The sequence below is a fragment of the Ixodes scapularis genome, unplaced genomic scaffold (assembly GCF_016920785.2).
Source record: "Ixodes scapularis isolate PalLabHiFi unplaced genomic scaffold, ASM1692078v2 PGA_scaffold6__148_contigs__length_123643588, whole genome shotgun sequence".
In the NCBI taxonomy this organism is placed as follows: Eukaryota; Metazoa; Arthropoda; class Arachnida; order Ixodida; family Ixodidae; genus Ixodes; species Ixodes scapularis.
The window spans coordinates 57,523,189-57,544,461 of NW_024609881.1; the positions used below are offsets into that span (position 1 = coordinate 57,523,189).

Below are 21,273 nucleotides of genomic sequence, written 5' to 3' on the forward strand. Positions count from 1 at the left end.
CACATTCCCATACAATCCAAACCTATGTGCTGCGGTATGCACGTCTGCTCGGCAGTCAATTTCCCAAGCTGCCACGGCGAGGTCCCAGCATGGCGCAGGATGGCAAAATAAGAACTTTCTAAAGAGCTACTCCACCAATGGCAGATTTCCTTTAGCCAAGATCTGCGATGGCTGAAAAACAACAAAATGACACTGTGGCAGCTTGAACTGTCAACCTTTATTTGTGAGAAACAGAGATACAGAAGTCTAATTACATATTTATCATCTGCAGGCTTTGTTCAAGACAAACAAGAGTAAAAAAAAAAGAAAAGATCCACAACAAAAGATATGTACAAGTGCAGCAGAACTAAGCATACACTGAGCGACAAACAATCCATAGGATCCTCTAAACTAAACAAAATAATGACAGAGTTTGTATTCCTTGAGACTTAGCTGCTCAGATCCATCTACTGTAATATTCCGAAGGTAGCCCACCGAAAATCGAAAGCAAACTGTGTGAGAATAACGAGCAAGCCAACTTTTAGTGTGCGATAAAAAAGTTTGACAAAATGCTACCATAGAATATCACGCATCCGCCCATTCCACTCTAAGTGCTCATTCCCAAATTTGTAAGATCTGAGAAAATTTGCACAGTACATTGATATGTAAAATTGATGACTGGACAAGTGCCCATTACCCATTTTTTCACGATTATCTCTAAATTTTGAGTGGATGCTTGCCCGGTATTTTCAGATGTTGTGACCTGCAAAACATGTGACTGCAGGAAGGGGCAATGAACCAAAGTTGACTGTCCATTCCAGTCAGCATTATTCCCTTATCTCCCGTAGTGGCTAAGTAACACTATTTCTGCCAAGGCCAACATTGGAAAAATAGCAAATTGCGCCAAAAACCAAGGGTGGGCCATCTTTCGGGGGTGGGGCATCTCTAGAGACATTACGGTAATTCTGTTAAATAAAAAAAGCGTTAGATGTTTGCTGTTAGAGTAACATAAAAACAAACTACTAAAACATCATCTGGCACATATGACACCTTCGGTTGGGAATAAGAAGACAGAGGAATGAAATACTGTTTTCACCTAAACACAAGAGTGATATCTCAAAGCAGGTGTCATATAAATACATGATTATGAAGATGCCAGTGCAGGGATGGAAAGCAAAAACACATTCAGTATGAGCGAGTTCGACTCAATAAAGTTGTCCACAACTTTCATCAACACAGCCTTGAACAGGCGTTACACAGTATTAAAAATCGGTACAATGTCACCCACAGTAAAACTTGCTGGTAGCGTAGGAATTCGACTAGCAAGGTTCAAATCGGGAGCACAAACCACTGCAGTGCACGCACGGACTCAACAATCGGTTCTCCAGCCGAATTAATTGCTAAAATAGAATGACACGCTACAGGACGTGAAAATTAAAACCGAAAAAATTACTCTACTGTGGGGGAAGTGAAAATTGTCATACTTTCTCTTCAGATAGTGAAACATAACTTTGGTCACAGATTTATTTTCTGCAAGCTTGTATCTTTTGTATAGATACAAGTAAAAACAAAACAGCCATGAAGACAGCTTTACAAACATATTAGATCACACCTCAAGTGGGCACACCTCGAGCAAGCGCAAAAGACCTGGGACCAGGAGCAAAAGCATGACCCAGTTTGTGTCCAGATGTGGAACATCGAAAGTTGTAGCCACACTGACCTATCTCAATCCAATGAAAAAAGTTAAAGAATGTTTGCCATTACACTGACCAGCTCCTTGAACACTGCTGGTTAGCAATCACTCCCCGCTCCTCAGCACCTTTGTCATGCTAAGCTATATGTGTTGGCACATGCCCCATGAGGCAGACAAGTTACAAAACTGCCCCGGAACTTTGCTGCCATTTTGTAAGGAACACCCTGCATACGCAAATCACAGAGGGGCAAGCTTGATAATTAGGTAAGGTTTTAGGGCACTGCATGCACTTACATATTTCAACTTAAATGGTGTATAACTCTGCATAAGTTAGATGATTCCACATGCTATAAATAGGGTACAGTGTTTTTGGGGATTATTTTTGTTTAAATTCGGGGGTGTTTTTTCAGTCGCCGAAATCGGTATTACTCGGTACAAATTTTTGTTGTTGGCCAGGAAATCAAAATTTATCAAAGCTTTCGATGAAAAAAAACCAAAACATATAGGACAAGTATGTTTGCGAGATACTTTTAACCTTCAGGGAAGGTATGCGTGACCTAAACACTTGAAAAACATCCCGGTACCAATACGAGAAGGAAACAAGATAATGTGTACGCGTTCCTGAAAAAAAAAAAGCAACCTCACGGATAGTTCAGTGTAGTGCTGTGTCTGTGTCAACACAAAATGAAGCTGTTGTTAAAAATTCTTCTTCCTGTGAAGCTGGAGATTTATTATTTAAGAACAGCTACAATTCGTTGGGTTTTCAGCTTTTCTCCAATTTTGATGAAACTGCCTCGGGGGGTTAACTTTTGGAGTTTATGAGTATCTACAAAAAACATGGAACCCTAGTTATAAAGCATGGATGGCTCAAATTACAGGTGATTCATAAATCTTTTGCCATAAAGTGCACTTGATTGTGGCAGATCAGAATGTGCCTTTTTTGCCCGCGTGCGCTCAGTTATGGCGGATCGGATGAAAATTACGAGCAAAGGCTAGGGGGAAGAGTTTGCACTTGGATGGCTTTTCACCTTCATGTCTCCGAGTGTGGCTGATCAGACTGCAATTCCGCCTTTTCACCTGTCTGTGTTTGGGTGTGGTTGATCAGATTGCAATTATTAGCAAAGTTTAGGGGACAGAGCTTGAACTTTTAAAGGTTTTTCACCAATGTGTGTTTGATTATGTTTTTTGACATGAGAACCCTTAGTAAAGGCTTGGGGACACAGCTTACACTTGTAAGGCTTTTCACCTGTGTGTGTTCGATTGTGCCTGACCAGCTCGCTACTCCGAAGAAAGGCTTGGGGGCACAGATTGCACTCATAAGGTTTTTCTCTAGTCTGTGTCCGATTATGGCTGGTCAGCTGGAAACTCCGTGCAGGGGCTTGGGGGTGAAGCTTGAACTTATATGGCTTTTCCACAAAATGTGTTTGATTATTGCTTTTCAGAAGGGAATTCCCAGCAAAGACTTGGGGGCACAGCTTGTACTGAAAAGGTTCTTCACCGGTGTGTGTTCCATTATGGTTGCTTAGTTGGCAATCCTTAAAGACTTGAGAACATAACTCGGACTTGAACAACTTATTACCCTTGTGCTTTTGTGTATTACTGGGCACTTGGAACCTTGAGCAAGATAACATGAGAGGATGCTGGCACTTGAACTGTTCATCCCCATGGTCAACCAGGTGATTCACGATTCCACGCTGATCTCTCGTGACATAGGTGCAGGAACAGCATCGGAACGAGATGTTCTCGGTGGCTTTTAGTGAACTGTTGGTCTCTCCAGAAAGTGCAGCTCCATCACCTACAAGGCCTCATGTGTATTAAGACCAACAAGAAAAGCATAACCAAGATAGCTACCATCGTAAACCGGAGACACGGCAAAATAAAAAAACGGACAAAACAACAAGTAGCCTCAAACACAGCTTCTAAATAGCTAATTGGTTTAGAAATAAGCAGTCAATATTGAAGTTCAGCTTTGGCTGAACAGTTTAATTCTTTGCTGCCTTTTTTATTTCGGTTCATGGAAGCTCTCATATATAATTGTTCCATTAGCATCAACAGGATTGAGCCCATCTAAATGGGTGGTGCAACGATATTCAATTGGAACATTTTTTTCACTTTACACAAGCTTACTGGCACCTGTAAGACTCAAAATTACTCGCACGTAACGCCACTGGCCAAGAAACTCCTTTGTTGCAGTGTAATTTCAAGGACAAAAGCAAGCGTTTTCATTCAATCTCTCCTTCGCAAAACCTTACAATGCAGCTGGGCGGTCACAGTATCACCCAGTGACGATATTTGAATGCGGCTCTTAGATAGGACCCAAGCATTGCGTGGGAACTCGATTTGGGCTCGTGATAATCGACAGCTCGAGAAGCATTCGGGTAGTGGCCAGTATCCAATCGCTGCAATGACGACAATAACCAACCATAACAATGTCTGGAACTTAGCTCTTGTCCTGTGCATTGCCAACCCCAGCGCATGGCTATGATCAACTCTGGCGGCGTATAATCGGCTCCAGATCACGTAGCCGCTTGTTCTGGCTAAAAGTTGAGGACGTAAACGCTGCTCTTTTTTTTTTTTTCTGCGACGTTGATTGCGTGTGGTGAAAAACGAACATGTATTTCACAGGTCATGAACGCCAGGAATCCGTTCTAAGCGGTATTTGCGCAAAGTAAAAAAATTGTTGCATCGCTTCTTCCTCCTCCATGTTAGACGTTTGTTTTCTTTGTGGGTCGCTAAGTTCCTTCTTGAGTGCATTAGGCTATGTTGTAATCCAGTACCAAGGAAAAACATTCTAACTTACATTGCTATAATTACTAGTGGGATTTGATCTTGTCCACTGTCTTTTTGCTTAAAAATTAACAGGAAAAGAGATGTCACATGACCTGCCATCATGTGACATTTACACCAATTCAGTTGTCCTGCTCAATGTAGCGGAGAAATTGACATCACGTGACCCGCTGTCATGTAACCTATACATCAATTCGGTTTCCTTGTTAAACTTAGTGGGAAAATTGATGTCACGTGACTTTATCACTTCAGCTTCCCCTTTAATTGATGACCTGACGTTACACAACTTATATATCAAAATATTTTCCCGCTAAATTTAGCAGGGATGTTGACGTCTATTGACGTATACTACAGGAATTCAGTTTCCCCGCTAAATGTAGCGGGAAGGTTGTTAAAAGATATAGGGTCCTCACTCTGGAAACGACCGAAGTCTTCTCAACAAATTGAAATGATTGCTCCTCGAGCACTGAATTCCGTGCATCGTAGTATCTCGGACTTAAAGGCCGCCGACTTTTTTTTTCTGACCGATCGTGCAAGACGTTTCATCTCTCACAGTCGGGGTGCCTCCATCTGGGCCGAGCACGGGCCGGGCCTCAAAAAGTAGACCCGTGCAGAGCTTTACCACTAGCACTACATTTCAGCAAAGGCCGAGTGCCCGGTGATGCGTAGTGTAATTTTGCGGTGAAGTAAACCCTGTCAATTTCTTGGGTCTACACTGTGTACTTGGTGGCTTGCGCGTGACACCATCGCACCACGCCAGTGGTCCCTCTACACTCGTTCTTGCTTCGAATAAAAAAATTGGTGGTGTGAAATGAACATTGGAGATGCAAGTTTAGCAACAAGGCCACTACAATGGCAGCTGATGCGACATTGGTGCGTGCCACAGAAAAAATATACAAATAGACGCGTGGTGCGGGCGTCTGCTAGGCTCGGGGAACCAGACAACCGAGGCAAAATTTGCTGCCTAAATTTCGGACAAGAAGACCACGAGCAAAGCTGCCCGACGCCATGCCACGCAACAGACCCCTTGCAAAAATCCCCAAAGCCCGCGCGTGCTGCGCGATGAATAATGGGAGTCCTCGCTAAGCCCCTCCTCCCACTACCACGTGACCACATGGCATACGCGAGCGGGTGCAGGTTACCACGGCAACGACTTTTGAGCTGCCGAGTCGGGCGAGCGACGAGCCAACGGCTGTCCTTTTTTCATCCCTCTTTGTACCGGCTCTGCCGTCTGCTGCACCAACGCTTTGTCGAACCTGGTCGAAACCCGCCACAGTTGCGGGGCAAACTAAATGGATTCGGTGACACTTCAATATGTGAAGGTAAGTTACGACAAATAGCGTATTCAAATACGTTCACCTGTCGCGATGCCGTTATGCTGCCACAGATACGGTACGCCACCAATGACATACGACTTGGCGGATGGCAGATGGCTGCAACAGTTGCTGGCGGTAGCTGCCGGGAGGAGCGCGCAGTCGCGGAGATGCAACGAGAAAGCGCGTGATCTGTACCGAGGGTTCCCAAAATTCCCTGCCGTCGCGGCGCTGTACGTTTTGCAAAGGGTCTATTCACAACACCATCCGTCGCGGAAGATCACGAACGACGGTGGCAAACGTTTGCAGCTGACGTTTCGCGAGCCACCCAGAGCACCTCGACTTTAGCTAATAAAACTTATTTTTATCATCATAATTACCAAATGAATGAGAATGGCGAGGCGTCTTTCCAATGCTGGACATGCAACAGGCGCTAGTTGCCTTTTTCCGTGCTTTATCTGCGCGCATGAATGCTCGAGGCTCCTAAGACACCAAAGTGCGATCAAAGGTAGGAAGCTAGCGCAGAAGGAGGAACCAACTAAAAACATCCCTTTTGTACTCATCCCTTCAGTGGACCACACTATATCTCCGTTTTCCTGTGGGAGTTTTTTTTTTTTTTCTTTCTTCGCCATGTTTAGCGCAACGCTAGACGCAGTTTGACGTAAACCAACATAAAAAACGGAAGTTACGTCTGCGTGACCCACGGTAAAAATTAAAGTTACGTCTGCCGTAAACCAAAATAAATATTAGAGTTACGTCCACCGTAACATTAACTCTAAACATCCGGATACGCCCGCAATTGCCGCAGAAAAAAACGCGGGAAGAAACGACCGAGTCAAGCGGAAGCTCTCGGTGCGGCATTGTACAGGTGCCAATGACGGAGACCGGTTAGCCATCCAGAGATATGTTGGACGGTTCGGCTGACAAGGGCGACACCTTAGGGACACAGTTTGGTGAGTGTGCATACCTGTAGGTGTGCGGGGGCTTTCTTTCAAAGTCGAGGCAGCTGGGGACGTCGAAGGAGCAAGCGTACCTCTGGCGGACGCGCCCGGGGTCGCTGTGGAAAGTCGGAGAGAAACGGGAGAAGAAATTATTGAGTCACACGGAAGCTCTCGGTGCAGCGTTGTACCACGATCCCCCTATCCCCTCTCCCGCTACCCCTGGAGAGGCCTGCCGATTCTTCTCGCGAAAAAAAGATTGTTCGCGATAGAGAAAAATCCTTCTGCCTGCTGTGACAGACAGTAGAGGCACAGCATGCGGGGGAAACCGTGAAAGCTAAAGCCGCGGTGATAGCAATGAGTGCGGCCAAAGTCAAGCCGTTTTTAACGTTTCGCGGCATCTACTATATGCTCTTGTGTAAGTAGCCCGACTTCTCAGTCGTTTCATAGTCATTTTAGCGGTTTCTGGGTTTTCACGGGAATTAGGAGGCATGCAACGCCTAAAAATTGCAATGTGCCATGTAGCAAATCAAGTACGGCAGAAAACCGAGATCTTTGACACCAAAAGGTGCCATCTAATGAAAATAGTTGAGGAACATTTCACAGCGAAGCACCAATAAAGGAAGCCGTTTGCAGCCAAGATCCAGGGCCGCTGTGTGCTCACTATAAACGAATTAGCAAACATTGACAACAATGCAAGTGTGATACGTTAGGCAAATGACAGCACCATAACTTTTTTGGGGGGGCGGGAAGGGGCAGGGGGGGAGGGGGGACATTTCTGAAAATATGACTGCCAAACTATTTATATGGAAAAAAACATGTGTGGATGGGTTTGAATTTATTAGTACTAATAAATTATAAATAGCAATAAAGCAAAAGTTGTTATTAGAGGCCAAAGGTAATACACACTAAAAATACTACAATGTATTTTTTTTTTTAAGTTTTCATTTTTTTTTTATATTAGCCAAAAGAGGAATAGACACTAAAGGCAGAAAATGCCTGACAAAGGTCTCTGTCCCCTTTACAGTTCGTACATACGGTACACAGTATACTATAACCCTTTCTTCAAGGGTGCCGCCATCTTGAATGGTCATCACTTCCAGTATGGGCGGAAACAATGTTTTGCCATCGCCACGCCAATTGAAGACATTTAGTACATAAGCCTATCCGTTACAAATTCTCGTTTTGCCTCCCCCTTATTTTTTTACTAGTCACAGGTTGAAACGTTTGAGTATTTTTTCGTCGCCCATACCGGATATGCCTATTAGGTGGCTGGGGACGAGAGTACACAGAAAAGGTCTATACTTCGTGCAGCTGTATACATCAGCGATTGAAACAATGTCATGGCTTTATAATACATCATCAAGAGAGGATCGCAACCAGTAATATAGATTATGAAAGAAACTTTTTTCACAAGTTCAGAGACAAAAATCATCAATTTGTACATGTATAAAAATGGCTATAGAACAGTGTCACTGCTCACCAAGAGTGTCCTCAGCTCTTTCCTAAATTTAGAAAAGGAGTTATTAAAATCCACGAAGGTTCCAATTGAATTTAATAATTTGGTCACCTGATAATCTTTAGTTTGTTTTCCGTAATTTGTTTGAATCTGTGGAGGTCGTCTTAAAGAGTGACAAAAGGTGTATCTATGCACTACACCACTTGTAGTTATATCATAAAGTTTCTCAGTTTTCATTAGTTGCATTAACTTGAAATCATAAATTTGGTCTTGGTGTAATTTTTAACAAATACATACGGTGGGATGAAGTGGTCCAAATAATAGATAGAAAGCTATTAGAGACTGCATAGTTAAATTTTCAAGCATAAAAAATACATTACGTCACGACGAAATTTGGAGCGTTTCAATACCCCGTACGAATTACGGCTGTACATCATTAAAATACGGATTACCATCTTTACTTAATAAACTCGAAGCCAACGGTATCAGCATCTATCGGACATCAAATCGGATGTTGGTAAAAATCATATTACAGACAGCATAATTTTTACCTTTAGTGCCTGGAGTTTTTGTATCTGTAGTGAAACTTGTTTCTACTTTAAAAATATTTGTTTTGATGCATTCAAGCTGAGTGCAACAATGTGAATTCTCATGATTGTGTTCTAGTGCCCATTTTTGTGTTTGTATTCATTGTGTTTACAATGCTGCTTTCCCGCCAAAGTGTGTTAGGGCGCCAGGACCTCGTGAAACTGCAACCGCAGCTTTTTGTCCTGACGTCCTCCCTTTTTGTACCAACCAGAATGGGAAATAAAATACATTATTATAATTATTATTATTATTACGTTGTTTGCACTCTGCCTTATTTATACCTCCGTTTTGTGCTCGCTTTAGCTACAGTTCCTTGGTACGGGGAAACAGCAGTTTCTCATATTCATCTGGTATACGGATTTCAGAAAAGGGTTATTCGTCTTGTTATGTAGAGGTATGACAGCCACACGGTCCTGCTATTTGAAAAATTAGGTATTGTTCAGTTCATTCTACACAGATGACTCTGTTGTTTACTCCAATATTCGTGACACGATCGATTGCATGACATTGCAATATCATATCTCTCGTATCTCCAGCTGGTGCAACACATGAAAAATGAAGCTTATCCTATCTAAGTGTAATCATGTGCGTTTTACGTGAAAGCATAAACCTGTCTCATTTACATATGACATCACTGGAAACCTTTTAGCTACTGTACCAGAATTTAAATACCCTGAAGTATATTTTTCAGAAAATTTAGAGTGGACCAAACACGTCGACTATACAACTGCAAAAGCGACTAGAATGCTGAATTTTATCGAGCGGAACTTTAAAAATTGCCCAAGAGCCATCAAATGTACATTATTTGTTACATACATAAGACCTATCCTACATAACACCAGCCTTTCCTGAGATCCTCATCAGGCCTATGCTGTAAACCAACTCGAGAAAGAGAGAAACAGAGCAGCTAGATTTAATTCAAGAAATTGTAATGTTGGCTCAAGCATCTGCCTACTAAAAAAGCTAAATCCACTATCTCACAGAAGACAGAGTACATGATTAAAATTATACCATAGCATCTTTCATTATTGCTTCAGAATAAATAAAACCAACTATTTGCTCCCTCCCCACATGACATCAGGAAGGCGGACCACGCTAAGAAAGTGTGAGAATATGTGTATGTGTTCAAATATGACCTTTTTTTGTGCACAACAAGAGTCTGGAACTTGCTACTTGAAGAATAAGTTTCATAATGTCTACAACAGTGTTTTTTAAAGGAGCTGTGCAACAATTTCAGGGCTTTGCTTAAATTTTTGTAAAAGTTGATGCCTGACACTTCTGAAGTGAACTACAGAAAACAGATTTTGCCTGGATACCGTAGTTTTTATTTAAAAAAATAAAAAAGATCCAGGTTTTTGCCGCCTGTCAACTCGTACGTCGTTTTCCGGGTAACGTGGGCAGTGACGTTGATGGGGTAGGCGCGGGGATCCAGAAAAGTTCTTTCTTTAGAGCCATCAGTGAGCAGCGAGAACTCATCCGCTCGCGACCGCGTGACCACGTGCTGGCGGGCGCTGCGCGAACAATATGGTGAAAGGAGGAAAGTCTCACCCGGGTCCAGCCATACGGCCATACCCGTCCGGCCCTGTCCCCCTCCCCCTTTGACTTCTGGCGGCTGTTCGCGGTAGCAGAGAGAGCTGACGGTTTTGTGGACCTAGGATAGATGGCGCCACTAAAACTCCGTATAATAAAAGTTTTGTCGATGATACCAGGTTTTAACGCATTTGTATTTATGTTGGAACGACCAGATTTATAGAAAAGTTACCTTTTATCGAGCAGGTATTCGCACAACTTGCTATCTTCCTACAAGACCCTCATTGACGTCAAGCCGCGTGTTTCTCATGGCCGCCACTCGCGGCTGCAGGTCGGGGAATATTCTAAGTTTTGCCTCGCTATTACGCGGCGGAATCACAACATTTCGATGAAAGGAGGTGTGCTTTCTGTCATTTGTGACAAGGTGAACTATGTCAAAAGCAGATGATGCCAATTCTTTCAACGTTAAAATCGTTGCACAGCTCCTTTAATGAGATGCTAAATGCTGTCCTTCCTTAGCCGATTTTCACATTCATGCCTTCATTGCTATGACCATGTGACTAATTCTGTGTCTTGCCTGCATCATTGCTTTATGTTTGTACCGTTTTGCCAATACATATTCACGTTCCTCCATCATAATAATGCCTTCAGCCACTGAGAGGGTAACCTGAATAAACAAATAGCAAATAAAAAGACCAATTTTCTATGATTATAAATTTGGTCCAACATACAAAAAACCTTGCAACAATCTAAATAGTAATTTACTTTCACTTCCTTCCTTGCAATTAAAAAGGAACTTCATATGCCTAACCTCGATGTCAGGGCAGTCCTACCCTCGAGGACAAACTATGGTAATGTCCGATGACCTTCCCTAAGGATTTAAGTTATTCTTCATAACTTGGGGAACGAGGGGCCAGGTCAGGAATCACATTGTCCGAAGTGAAACAGAACCACCAGAAACGTTAGCCTCCGAGTCGCTCCACTCGTTGAAACACGCTCACTGCTTCTGACCAGTCTAAGATCCCGGCCAGCAATTGTCTCCGCTTCCAGCACTGATGGTAATTGCAAAGTCGAACCACTTTACCAAGCAGCTTCCTCGGCGACTTCATTGTTAGGATGCCCCTACCGTGCAGGCAGTATCTGTCACTTTACCCCAAACACAAACCATAAATTCACGCTTCTGGTTTCCACCTTCCACAGATTGAAGATGCCGCAGCAAGAGCTTTTCCGATGCCCCAGCCAAAATAAAGGCTTTGTCGTCACTCCACAGTGTCTATCAGTGCTCGTGTGAGTAGCCTAATTTATGTCATTCTTTAGTGCCATTTCAACAGTCTAGGTTTTCACGTGAGTTGCAAGGCACGCCATGCCCAAAAACTGTTGTGCACCGTGCTGAAAATCAAATGCAGCAAGAAACTCTGATCTGCAATACCACAAGCTGCCATTCAAAGAAAGCCTTCGGGATGCTTGGTTACGGAACGTCTCATGGCAATATAACAACAAAGGGAGCCAGTGGCAGCCAAGATCTTAGATTGTTGTGTATTCACTAAAGAAGGAGACCACAAGGTAGGAAAGAAGAGAAAAGTGCCAAGGCCGACAGCGGTAGCAACAAAATTTCCGTCATAACCATTTTACATGCAACCAATGTCTTTGAAGAAGCGTAGAACACCCATTCTTATGCTGATTATTCCTGCATTCATTTTTGAAAATGTAGAAGAGCAGATTTGATGGTGACTAAATTGAGACTGGCCAATCAAGAAAAAGATATAAATATCAACCAACAGGCAACGAAATACGACCAAGAAATACGGCCATGGTCCAGGCGTCTAGCAAGCAGAGTCGGGCGGGCGGGCAGCTCTCTTTTTCCGATAACGAGCGCCACAGCGGCAGATGCAACATTAGGAAGAACTATCGCCTTCACCGGATGGGAGGAGGAATCGGCAGTTTGCTCATGCGGGAGCGAGAGAGAAGGCATTTGAACAGCCATGGTTGTACACATGCCAACGATGAAGACCATTTATAGTCTTCATTGTTGGAGGCAGATTCTGCTCCACACAGATCGCACCTTGCCCTGTCTTGTCCTTGTCTTTCGCGCTGTTTCTGAGATCCCTTACGGGCACAGTTTGGTACACATGCACACTTGTGGGAGTATGGGGGCTGCAAGTTTAAGTCGAAGCGGTCACTACGGAAAGAGTCGAGAGGAAACTGAGAAGTGTCACTGCATCTAGTCAAGAGTCACGGACCCAATGCACCGGTGCAGTCATTACCGCACTCACATGTTGAGGCTAAAACATATAAAAGCTATGTCAACCCTTCGAGTACCATGCCCGTGTACGCTCGGCGTGCTCCCGTGCATACTTTAGGTTGCGGCAGAGTATAATCGTTATCTGGTTTAATTTTGATCTTACAGTGTCACTTGTTTTCGGCATGTAGAAAAAATTTTCGTTAGGTGATTTCTGCTTTAGTTTGCTCTCTCCTTGTTGCGGGATGGTGAATATAGGGTGTCCCAAGTCACCAGGCTCGATCTAAAATGGACCGTAAAAAATCAACGCCTGCACGTAGCCATCTAAACTTTTTGTCAAAAAAGTATTTCACAGGTCAGTTTTTCTTTTAAAATTACAAAGCGTACCTTCCTTTCTGTAAAAAAAAAAAATAGTTCCAAAAAAATTTCCAGGGTCAACGGTAGGCAGTGACGCAGACGACCGCGCCGAGCTGCGGGGCACGTTTGGCACAGGTATTGATAGATGGTGTCGGGAGCAGCATTGGAAGGTGCAGCCGACCAGCAAAAGAAAGCAGACAACACGCAGACGAAATCCGTTGGCAGCAAAAGTGGCGCCGTCGTTGAGCAGACACTTTTTTTTTACTTTATGTTTTGCTTTCATTATCTACATTTATTCTTTAACTAAAGGAACATTACAAAAAGATTATGGTCATTTTAATAAACCATGGTGGTCGCGAGCAGTCTCTATTAGCCCCGAGAAGTTCGCATGGCGCCCCCTTACGGCGAACCGGGGTGATGTCACGGCGAGGAGAGAATTTTTCCTCGACTCGCCCCGCTCGCCCTGTGGAGGCTGCGACGACGCTAGCTGTCAGCGCGCTCGTTTCTATTTACTTTTTTTTTGGCGTGTTTTTCGTAGGAAGTATAAATGTATATATGTGCCTTTATTGAGGTATGGCCTGTAGCTACAGGCGAAACGTCAACCAATATTTTAAGCATGGTTGACAGACCAGGCAACGCATGAATCGGAGCTGGTGTATGAAAATAAAGAAATATGGCTACAATTGCAGGAACATCACTATAAAGCTCACACAATAAATGCTGCTGATGGTCTGAATGAATTGGCAGGTTATGTATACTATTTTTTTTTTGCATCTCCGTTTTTAAACAAGATCGCCGAAGCAGAAAAGCTACATGCTGCTCGAGCAACATGCTAAATACAGCCTGGGCCATGGGGAGAGAATACAAGTAAGACAGCCCAAGTGCAGGGGCAAAGTGAAAAAACAAGGAACATTTATTATATACACTGCTCGCATTTGACCTTTGCTGGATTCGGATAGTATTTCAATGGACTACACGGGTGGTATCTGTGGACTTGTTTATATCAACCCTCAAGTAATGTATAACAAACGTAACCGAAGGTGTCTAGCTCGTTATTAGTCCCTTAAACCCTAAAATTGAGATTTTACTTAAATCGAATTGTCCTGAATCTAAAATATCAGAAGCTTTTCTCACGCAGACTGTCGCCCTTCACAGGTTCCACATTTTCTGCTACCAGTGCTGCATCTATCACTGGACAGTCGTTCGAATGCTTGCTTTTACTCCTGTTTTCCTCTGTTGTCAGAGAGTCCAGCTGTAGGAAATTTGGAGGCTGAGGAAGCTTTTCGAGACCTGCAGCAGTGTCTCTCTTAATTGGAAAGGACAATTCAGACTAAAAGGTGTATTTTTTTAATACCCAAGGCTGGAATAAAATCTCAGGAAAAAGTATAAACATTCCAAATTACGGCACTATTGCTGTGCATATTTTGGGCAGTTCAATACATATCATACAGGCAACTGGGGGCAATTGGGCCGTCTTCGCTGCTACCATACAAACTAGTTTCCAGTAATTGTGCATCTTCTAAGAAATATGCCTGCATATGTGTATAAACTATATAATTAATTCATGAAGCAGCTACATTTATGTAAAACAACCCTGTTTCACAAGCACTTCCAAGATAATCAGACACAGGGCCTTTAAAACATCTGCGAACCAGCGCATGCAGAGTGGCAGCGCAAAGTCGGGGGCGTGAGCTAATTTGCCGACCACCCAAAGGCCCATGATATAAATGCCACTTCAAATGCCTTGAAAGCGGGAAATAATATCGTCCTAAATCATGAACATGGAAGGAACAGAATTCCAGCGTCTGAAACACTTGTGCCACCGCTTCACTGATCCCTTGCAAAATTGCCTTGTGTTGTGTGGACGGACGGGGAGGTTCACTGGCGGAATTGCCTCCGCCGATAGCTTTCAGGATTTGTAACCCAATTTTATAGGTAAAAGGGACAAGCAGGCTTATAAAATGTACGGAAACACGTCAATATCGGCCTAACTCAACGTCTTGTACACCGTTCAAACAAAGTCCAGCTCCTCGAAGAGCTTGCGGCACACAACGCCAAACCAGGAAACCGGTGCTGGGAAGCGAGCCGATGCAAGATTGCGGAGCGGAGTCATCGCCCTGACGTCACGGTCCACCTCACCCAATCAGGGCGCGGCGACCGCAGCGACGCTTGTGTTCGCTCTCGGGGCTAATAAGGAGGTAGCACCATCTATCAGTATGAGCGCGAAGCGTGCCCACCACTTGACTTGGTCGTCTGCATCGCCGTCCGTCGTTGACCCTGGCAAGTTTCTTCGCCTTAATTTTGACAGAAAGGGAGCTACGCTTCGTAATTTTACAAGAAAAAACTGACCTGTGAAATACCCCTTTGACGAAAAGTTTTGATTCCTACATGCAGGCATCAATTTTTGCAGTCCATTTCAGATAAAGTCAGCTGACTTGGGGCGCCCTATATATTGTTCAACCTTGTACTTCACGATGAATTCGGTGATCCCCAAATTACTAATGAACACTGAATTCCACGGCTTTAAAAGCAAGGATGTTACAGTTCCGAATAATGATTGAAGTGCCATATTGGATGCTACCATGACTAGTCTCAAAAAGTACAATATGAGAAATAAGTCCTAGATTGGACACATATGCAGATATTGTCACGGGTGGTGACGAGTAATGCCGCGCGCAAGGCTGAGAAAACAAAAGCAGGGAAAAATGATAGAAGTTACGTGCGGCACATGAATAAACGGGAACTTTCTGGAGGACCGTGACCGAGCGTTGCTTTCTCAGCCTTGCGCGCGGCATTACTCCCCCCTTTAAAAGTGCATCGCCCCGATGCAGTGTAAAACAAATCAAAATAAAAAAGAACGATAAACTAAAGAGTCTTTTGGAGCACAAAAGGTCCACAGTCCTATCGAGCGTAGTACGGCTTCAGGCGCACGACGTGGACGACCTCAGGTCGTGGTGGGCGGCGTGACGATGTTCGTGTTCCGTCGGGCATCACCTCGTAGTTCAGCTCGCCGAGGCGACGAAGTACCTTGTATGGTCCAAAGTACCGTTTCAGCAGTTTCTCACTGAGGCCGCGGCGACGGATGGGCGTCCATACCCACACCCTATCTCCGGGCTGGAAGTGGACGTCCCTGCGACGAAGGTTGTAGCGGCCGGCGTCGACGCGTTGCTGATCTTGAATCAGGAGTCGGGCGAGCTGGCGAACTTCTTCGGCGCGTTGAGCAACCGCCTGGGCGTCGTCGCTCTCGTTGTCAGATGGCTCATGGGGCAGCATGGCGTCCAGCATGGTCGTTACCTTCCGACCATGTACCAGCTGGAAAGGGGTGAATCCAGTGGTCTCTTGAACCGCCGTATTGTAGGCGAACGTGACGTAGGGCAGCACCTCGTCCCACGTCTTGTGCTCTACGTCGACGTACATAGAGATCATATCGGCGATTGTCTTGTTGAGTTGCTCGGTCAGTCCGTTGGTCTGCGGGTGGTATGCAGTGGTTCGACGATGGCCGGTGCCACTGAGACGAAGGATCTCTTGCGTCAGCTGGGCCATGAACGAAGATCCGCGATCTGTAATCAGAACCTCGGGAGCGCCGTGCCGGAGGACGATGTACTCGATGAAAAACTTGGCGACTTCCACAGCAGTCCCTGAAGGAAGAGCTTTCGTTTCGGCGTACCGCGTGAGATAATCTGTGGCGACGATGATCCAGCGGTTCCCCGACGTCGAAGGCGGAAAAGGACCAAGTAGATCCATTCCGATCTGCTGGAAGGGTGTAGTTGGAGGAGAAATGGGCTGCAGAAGTCCGGCCGGCCTCGTCGGCGGTTTCTTGCGTCGCTGGCACTCGTGGCATGATCGTGTGTATAGGTGGACGGTCTTGGGGAGCTTCGGCCAGTAATACTTTTCACGAATACGGGCCAGTGTCCGGCTGTAACCAAGGTGTCCGGATGTCGGGTCGTCGTGGCAGGCTTGGAAGATCTCCTCTCGAAGGTCACTCGGGATTACCAGCAACCAAGGTGTGTTGTTGTTGCCGAAGTTCTCTTTGTAGAGTACACCTTGTCGGATGGCGAAGGTCGGCAGTACTCGTGAGAAGACACGTGGCACGGTACTCCTGCCCCCTTCCAGGTGCTCGATTAATGCGCGCAGCTCAGGATCGTCCCGTTGACGTCGTGCCATATTGTCGGTGTTCACTGCTCCTAGAAAGCACTCGTCGTCATTGTCGTCGCTGCAGCCGGAGGGGGTTTCGACGGGGGCTCTGGACAGGCAGTCGGCGTCGCTGTGCTTGCGGCCTGACTTATAGACCACTGTCATGTTGAACTCTTGTAGTCGAAGACTCCATCGAGCGAGGCGTCCTGACGGGTCCTTCAGCTTCGCAAGCCAGCAGAGCGAGTGGTGGTCCGTGACTACACGGAACGGGCTGCCGTATAAGTACGGACGAAACTTCGTTATTGCCCAGACGACCGCAAGGCATTCTTTCTCAGTTGTGGAGTAATTTTTCTCCGCCTTGGACAATGTCCGACTTGCGTAGGCGATGACTCGCTCGATGCCTTCTTGCACTTGGACTAGTACTGCGCCCAGTCCCGCGTTACTTGCGTCCGTGTGAATTTCTGTTTCCGCATCCTGGTCGAAATGTCCAAGCACAGGAGGAGTCTGGAGTCGTCGTTTCAGTTCGTCGAATGCCTGCTGTTGCTCCTCGGCCCATTCGAACTTCTTGGCGTCCTTCGTGAGATTCGTAAGTGGTGCGGAAATCCTTGCGAAATCCCGAACGAAGCGTCGATAATAGGCACAAAGTCCAAGGAATCTTCGCACGGCCTTCTTATCTGTCGGCGCTGGAAATGCCGCGACGGCGCGAGTCTTCTCGGGGTCTGGGCGGACGCCTTCGTTACTAACCACGTGGCCAAGGAACTTCAGTTCGTCATAGGCGAACCGGCACTTTGACGGCTTGAGTGTGAGCCCGGCGGTCTGAATGGCTTGAAGAACAGCTCGGAGTCGTCTCAAGTGCTCGTCGAAGTCAGCTGAAAATACTACGACGTCGTCAAGGTAGACGAGACAACTCTGCCACTTCAGCCCTGCCAGTACAGTGTCCATGACACGCTGGAAAGTTGCTGGCGCTGTGCATAGTCCGAAGGGCATCACCTTGAACTCGTACAGTCCATCCGGCGTGACGAAGGCTGTCTTCTCTCGGTCCCGTTCGTCGACCTCGATTTGCCAGTAGCCGCTCTTCAGGTCCATCGATGAAAAGTATCGAGAGTGGCGCAGCCGGTCTAGAGTGTCGTCGATGCGGGGGAGTGGGTAGACGTCTTTCTTCGTAACCGTGTTGAGCTGCCGGTAGTCCACGCAGAACCGAAGAGTTCCGTCCTTCTTCTTAACCAGCACGACTGGAGAGGCCCATGGACTGCTTGAAGGTTGGATTATGTCGTCATTCAGCATCTCTTGAACTTGCTGATGGATCACCTCCCTTTCCTTAGCGGAGACTCTGTACGGCGATCGATGCACAGGGCGCGCGTCGTCCTCAGTAACGATGCGGTGCTTGGCAACCGCGGTCTGGCGCACCTTCGACGACGTCGCAAAGCAGTCGCGGTATTCGGCGAGGAGGTTAACCAGCTGACGCCGTTCAGGGTCCGGAAGCTTAGGGTCAATGTCGAGCTGCGCTGGCGACGTACTGTCTTGCTGGGGCGGCGAGGATTCGTCAGTGATCGCAGTGATTTCGGCGGGGTTTCGGAGTTTCTCGACGTGGCCCACGGCTGCACCTTTCGTGAGGTGTTGCGTTTCGTTTCGGAAGTTCGTCACGAGGGCCACAGTCCGCCCATCCTGAAGTTCAGCTACTCCCCTTGCGACGCCTATGCCTCTTCCCAGGAGCAATTGGAGGCTTCCCTCGAGAAGAACTTCGCCACAGGAAGCTTCATCGATCCCGACAAGTACGAAAACACTCGACCGCGGTGGTAGGTTTACGTGGTTTGCGAGGACTCGGACCGTGGGTGACGTCGCTTCGGGTTCCTCCGCTGGTGGAGCAGGTTTTCGTAGCGTCAGCCGGTTTGTTCCGAGGTCGATGACGGCGCCATACTCGCAGAGAAAGTCCATTCCGAGGATAACGTCCCTCGAACAGTCTTGCAGAACGACGAACTTGACAGGGCACGTTTCACCGTGGATCTCGACGCGAGCAGTGCATCTCCCGACTGGTGTGATGAAATGTCCTCCGGCGGTTCGTATTTGGGGTCCTTTTCACGGTGTCATGACTTTTCGAAGGCGGCGGGAGAGCCTCCCACTCAAGACTGAGTAGTCTGCTCCGGTGTCCACGAGTGCCGATGCGTCGTGACCGTCGATGACGACGTTTAGGTTGTTGGACACCGTTGCAGGGGCGTCGTAGCGATGCGTGGCGTCGGGAGAGTGGGAGCGCTCCGGCGTTCTTGGAGGCTCTTTACGTCGGTCGTCTTCGGCAACTCCACCTCCAGGGGTTGCCGCGCCTAGTTTCCCCGGCGAGGAGCGAGGGGCGACAGGCTTTCACGCCGGGGTCGGTGCATCGGCGAAGCTGGACGTCGTGGCGATGGCGACCGGAACTCTCGGCGGGACGCAGGCTCGGGGGACTGGGGTTGTCGCAGGTACTCGTCGATCTCCCGAGGGCGTTCACCACACCGGGGGCGCGGGTCGTTTGGGTGGAATCCGCGCAGCCCGAGTCGTCGGTATGGGCATCGGCGGTACACATGGTCGGCTTCCCCGCAGTGGTAGCAGAGCGGGCGTCGGTCGGCCGTTCGCCACACGTCAGTCTTCCTCGACGGAACGTCGTGGACTTGTCCTTCCTGGCGTCGAGGATACTGTGGCATCGGAGGGTCTCGTCGGGGTGGCGCCGTGGTCTGGCGGTTAGCTTGCGGCGATCTTCGGGCCATGGCGGCGTAGCTCAAAGTAGGCTCCTCTGGCGTCGTCGTTTTGATCGGATGCCGCGCGCAAGGCTGACAATATCGTGTTCCGATTATGTAAATATATTCCATAAAGCACGATACTGTGTTGGTACCGAAATTGGAATCGGCATGCAAAGAAAAATGCGCCAGCGAAAAAATTCTGGCAGTCAAAAGGTTAATTAACTTACCTGCGCTAACAGATGACTCTGCAGCTTTGTACTGGGTGTCCCAACAAGTGTCGGTACCTTTGACCAGGACGTCGGTGGCATCAAACAGGGGCGCCTGACAACCAGGGGGAAATCTCATCACTGCTGACAACTGCAAAATGCCCCGTTGCACTGAATCTCCCATTCTTTACTTTAGTGAATATGCGATGACTTAAAGGGATACTTCAACGAAATTTGAAATATTCCCGTCGTGTTCAAAAATAGGTTGAATATGATCCACAATATCCGTAAATGACAATCGCACGTTTGTATTTTTATCCTGGTGGCTGTATTTTTCGTTATAAACGGCCCACTCTGGAAAGCGCTCGGAGAAGGCCCAGCTTAGAGCACGTGACATCCAACGCAATCGTGACGTAGGTCGTCTCAAGACTAGCAAAGCTACGGCGAGGCTGACGTCGAGAGGATGGCCTAGTCGTTCCAGCCACTGAAGCTGTTGCTTTTGTACGAATTTTGAGTGACGGGTTAATCTTCTATAATCTTCTAGGGGGACAATAGTGACTTCTGCGACACACAAAAGGGATTCTCGGGAAGAGGGGAGTTCCTCCTTCCCCCCTTCTCTCGTCGTGGCCGGAGACGAGACAACCTCCGTCACTAGCTGTCAATGTTCCTAGACGAGCATTACAAACGAGGCGTTAGCGACATCCACCAGGTGCTCTTTGCTAATCGTTTAATTCGTTTTAAAATTCCTTTTCGAGACTTTTTTAACAAGACATTGGTATGTTCCATGTGATAATGCTCTTTTGAACACATATAGACCAAAAAATGAGCGCCGAAATTTCGTTGTAGTATCCTTTTAAGATCAAATGGTGATTGGAAAGTTCAGAAATCCTGGATGCACAACATGCTCACTTACGGCTTCGCTTCGCTTTTCGAGGGGCTGCGTCAGCTGGTCCGAGCTTCCCTTCTTTGAAAACACACTCGGCACAACGCCTGGCTTCAGTCGCATGTTTTTTGTTGAGAGACCCGCACTTTTCATCAACTTGGGGTTCCATATGTAGTCTTCATCGGAAAAGTGATAGCCGCACAAGCGATCAATATTGGTCGGAACCCAGGTCGGAAACGACGGACGTGCGAGACGGGACCACAGGGCGCAAAGTTTCTCGTCTTTCGGAAACTTGTGGCACGGCATCTCGCAAAGTGAGAAGTTTTTAAAGCAGCTTTCTGCCGCGCAAGTGCGCGGCATATCTGGCATATCAGCGCGACAAAACACCGGAAACACCGACCGTACCGACGTGTTACCGACCTTACCGACCGTACTCCCAGTGTGGATTGTGTTGGA

The 21,273-nt window shown here is 46.7% G+C and overlaps 1 protein-coding gene across 1 annotated transcript; it reads right to left on the reverse strand.

The window, feature by feature from the left end:
* Nucleotides 1–197: 197 nt before the first annotated feature.
* Nucleotides 198–21,261, reverse strand: LOC120837171 (zinc finger protein 84). Its single transcript, XM_040206398.2, has 4 exons — nt 20,848–21,261; nt 19,956–20,085; nt 6,740–6,829; nt 198–3,467 (listed from the first exon to the last, which is right to left on the reverse strand). The coding sequence occupies exons 1-4, from the start codon at nt 21,184–21,186 to the stop codon at nt 2,788–2,790; spliced, it is 1,239 nt and encodes a 412-aa protein (XP_040062332.2). The 5' UTR covers nt 21,187–21,261; the 3' UTR covers nt 198–2,787.
* Between the last annotated feature and the right edge of the window lie 12 nt (nt 21,262–21,273).

Bases quoted from the DNA above. Each gene is read 5' to 3' on its own strand.
- LOC120837171 (XM_040206398.2), bottom strand. From the start codon at position 21,186: ATGCCAGATATGCCGCGCACTTGCGCGGCAGAAAGCTGCTTTAAAAAC. The intron at 20,086-20,847 runs GTAAGTGAGCAT...GGCATTTTGCAG, and splicing joins TCGAAAAGCGAAGCGAAGCC to TTGTCAGCAGTGATGAGATT. The intron at 3,468-6,739 runs GTATGCACACTC...GAGGCCTTGTAG, and splicing joins AAGCCCCCGCACACCTACAG to GTGATGGAGCTGCACTTTCT.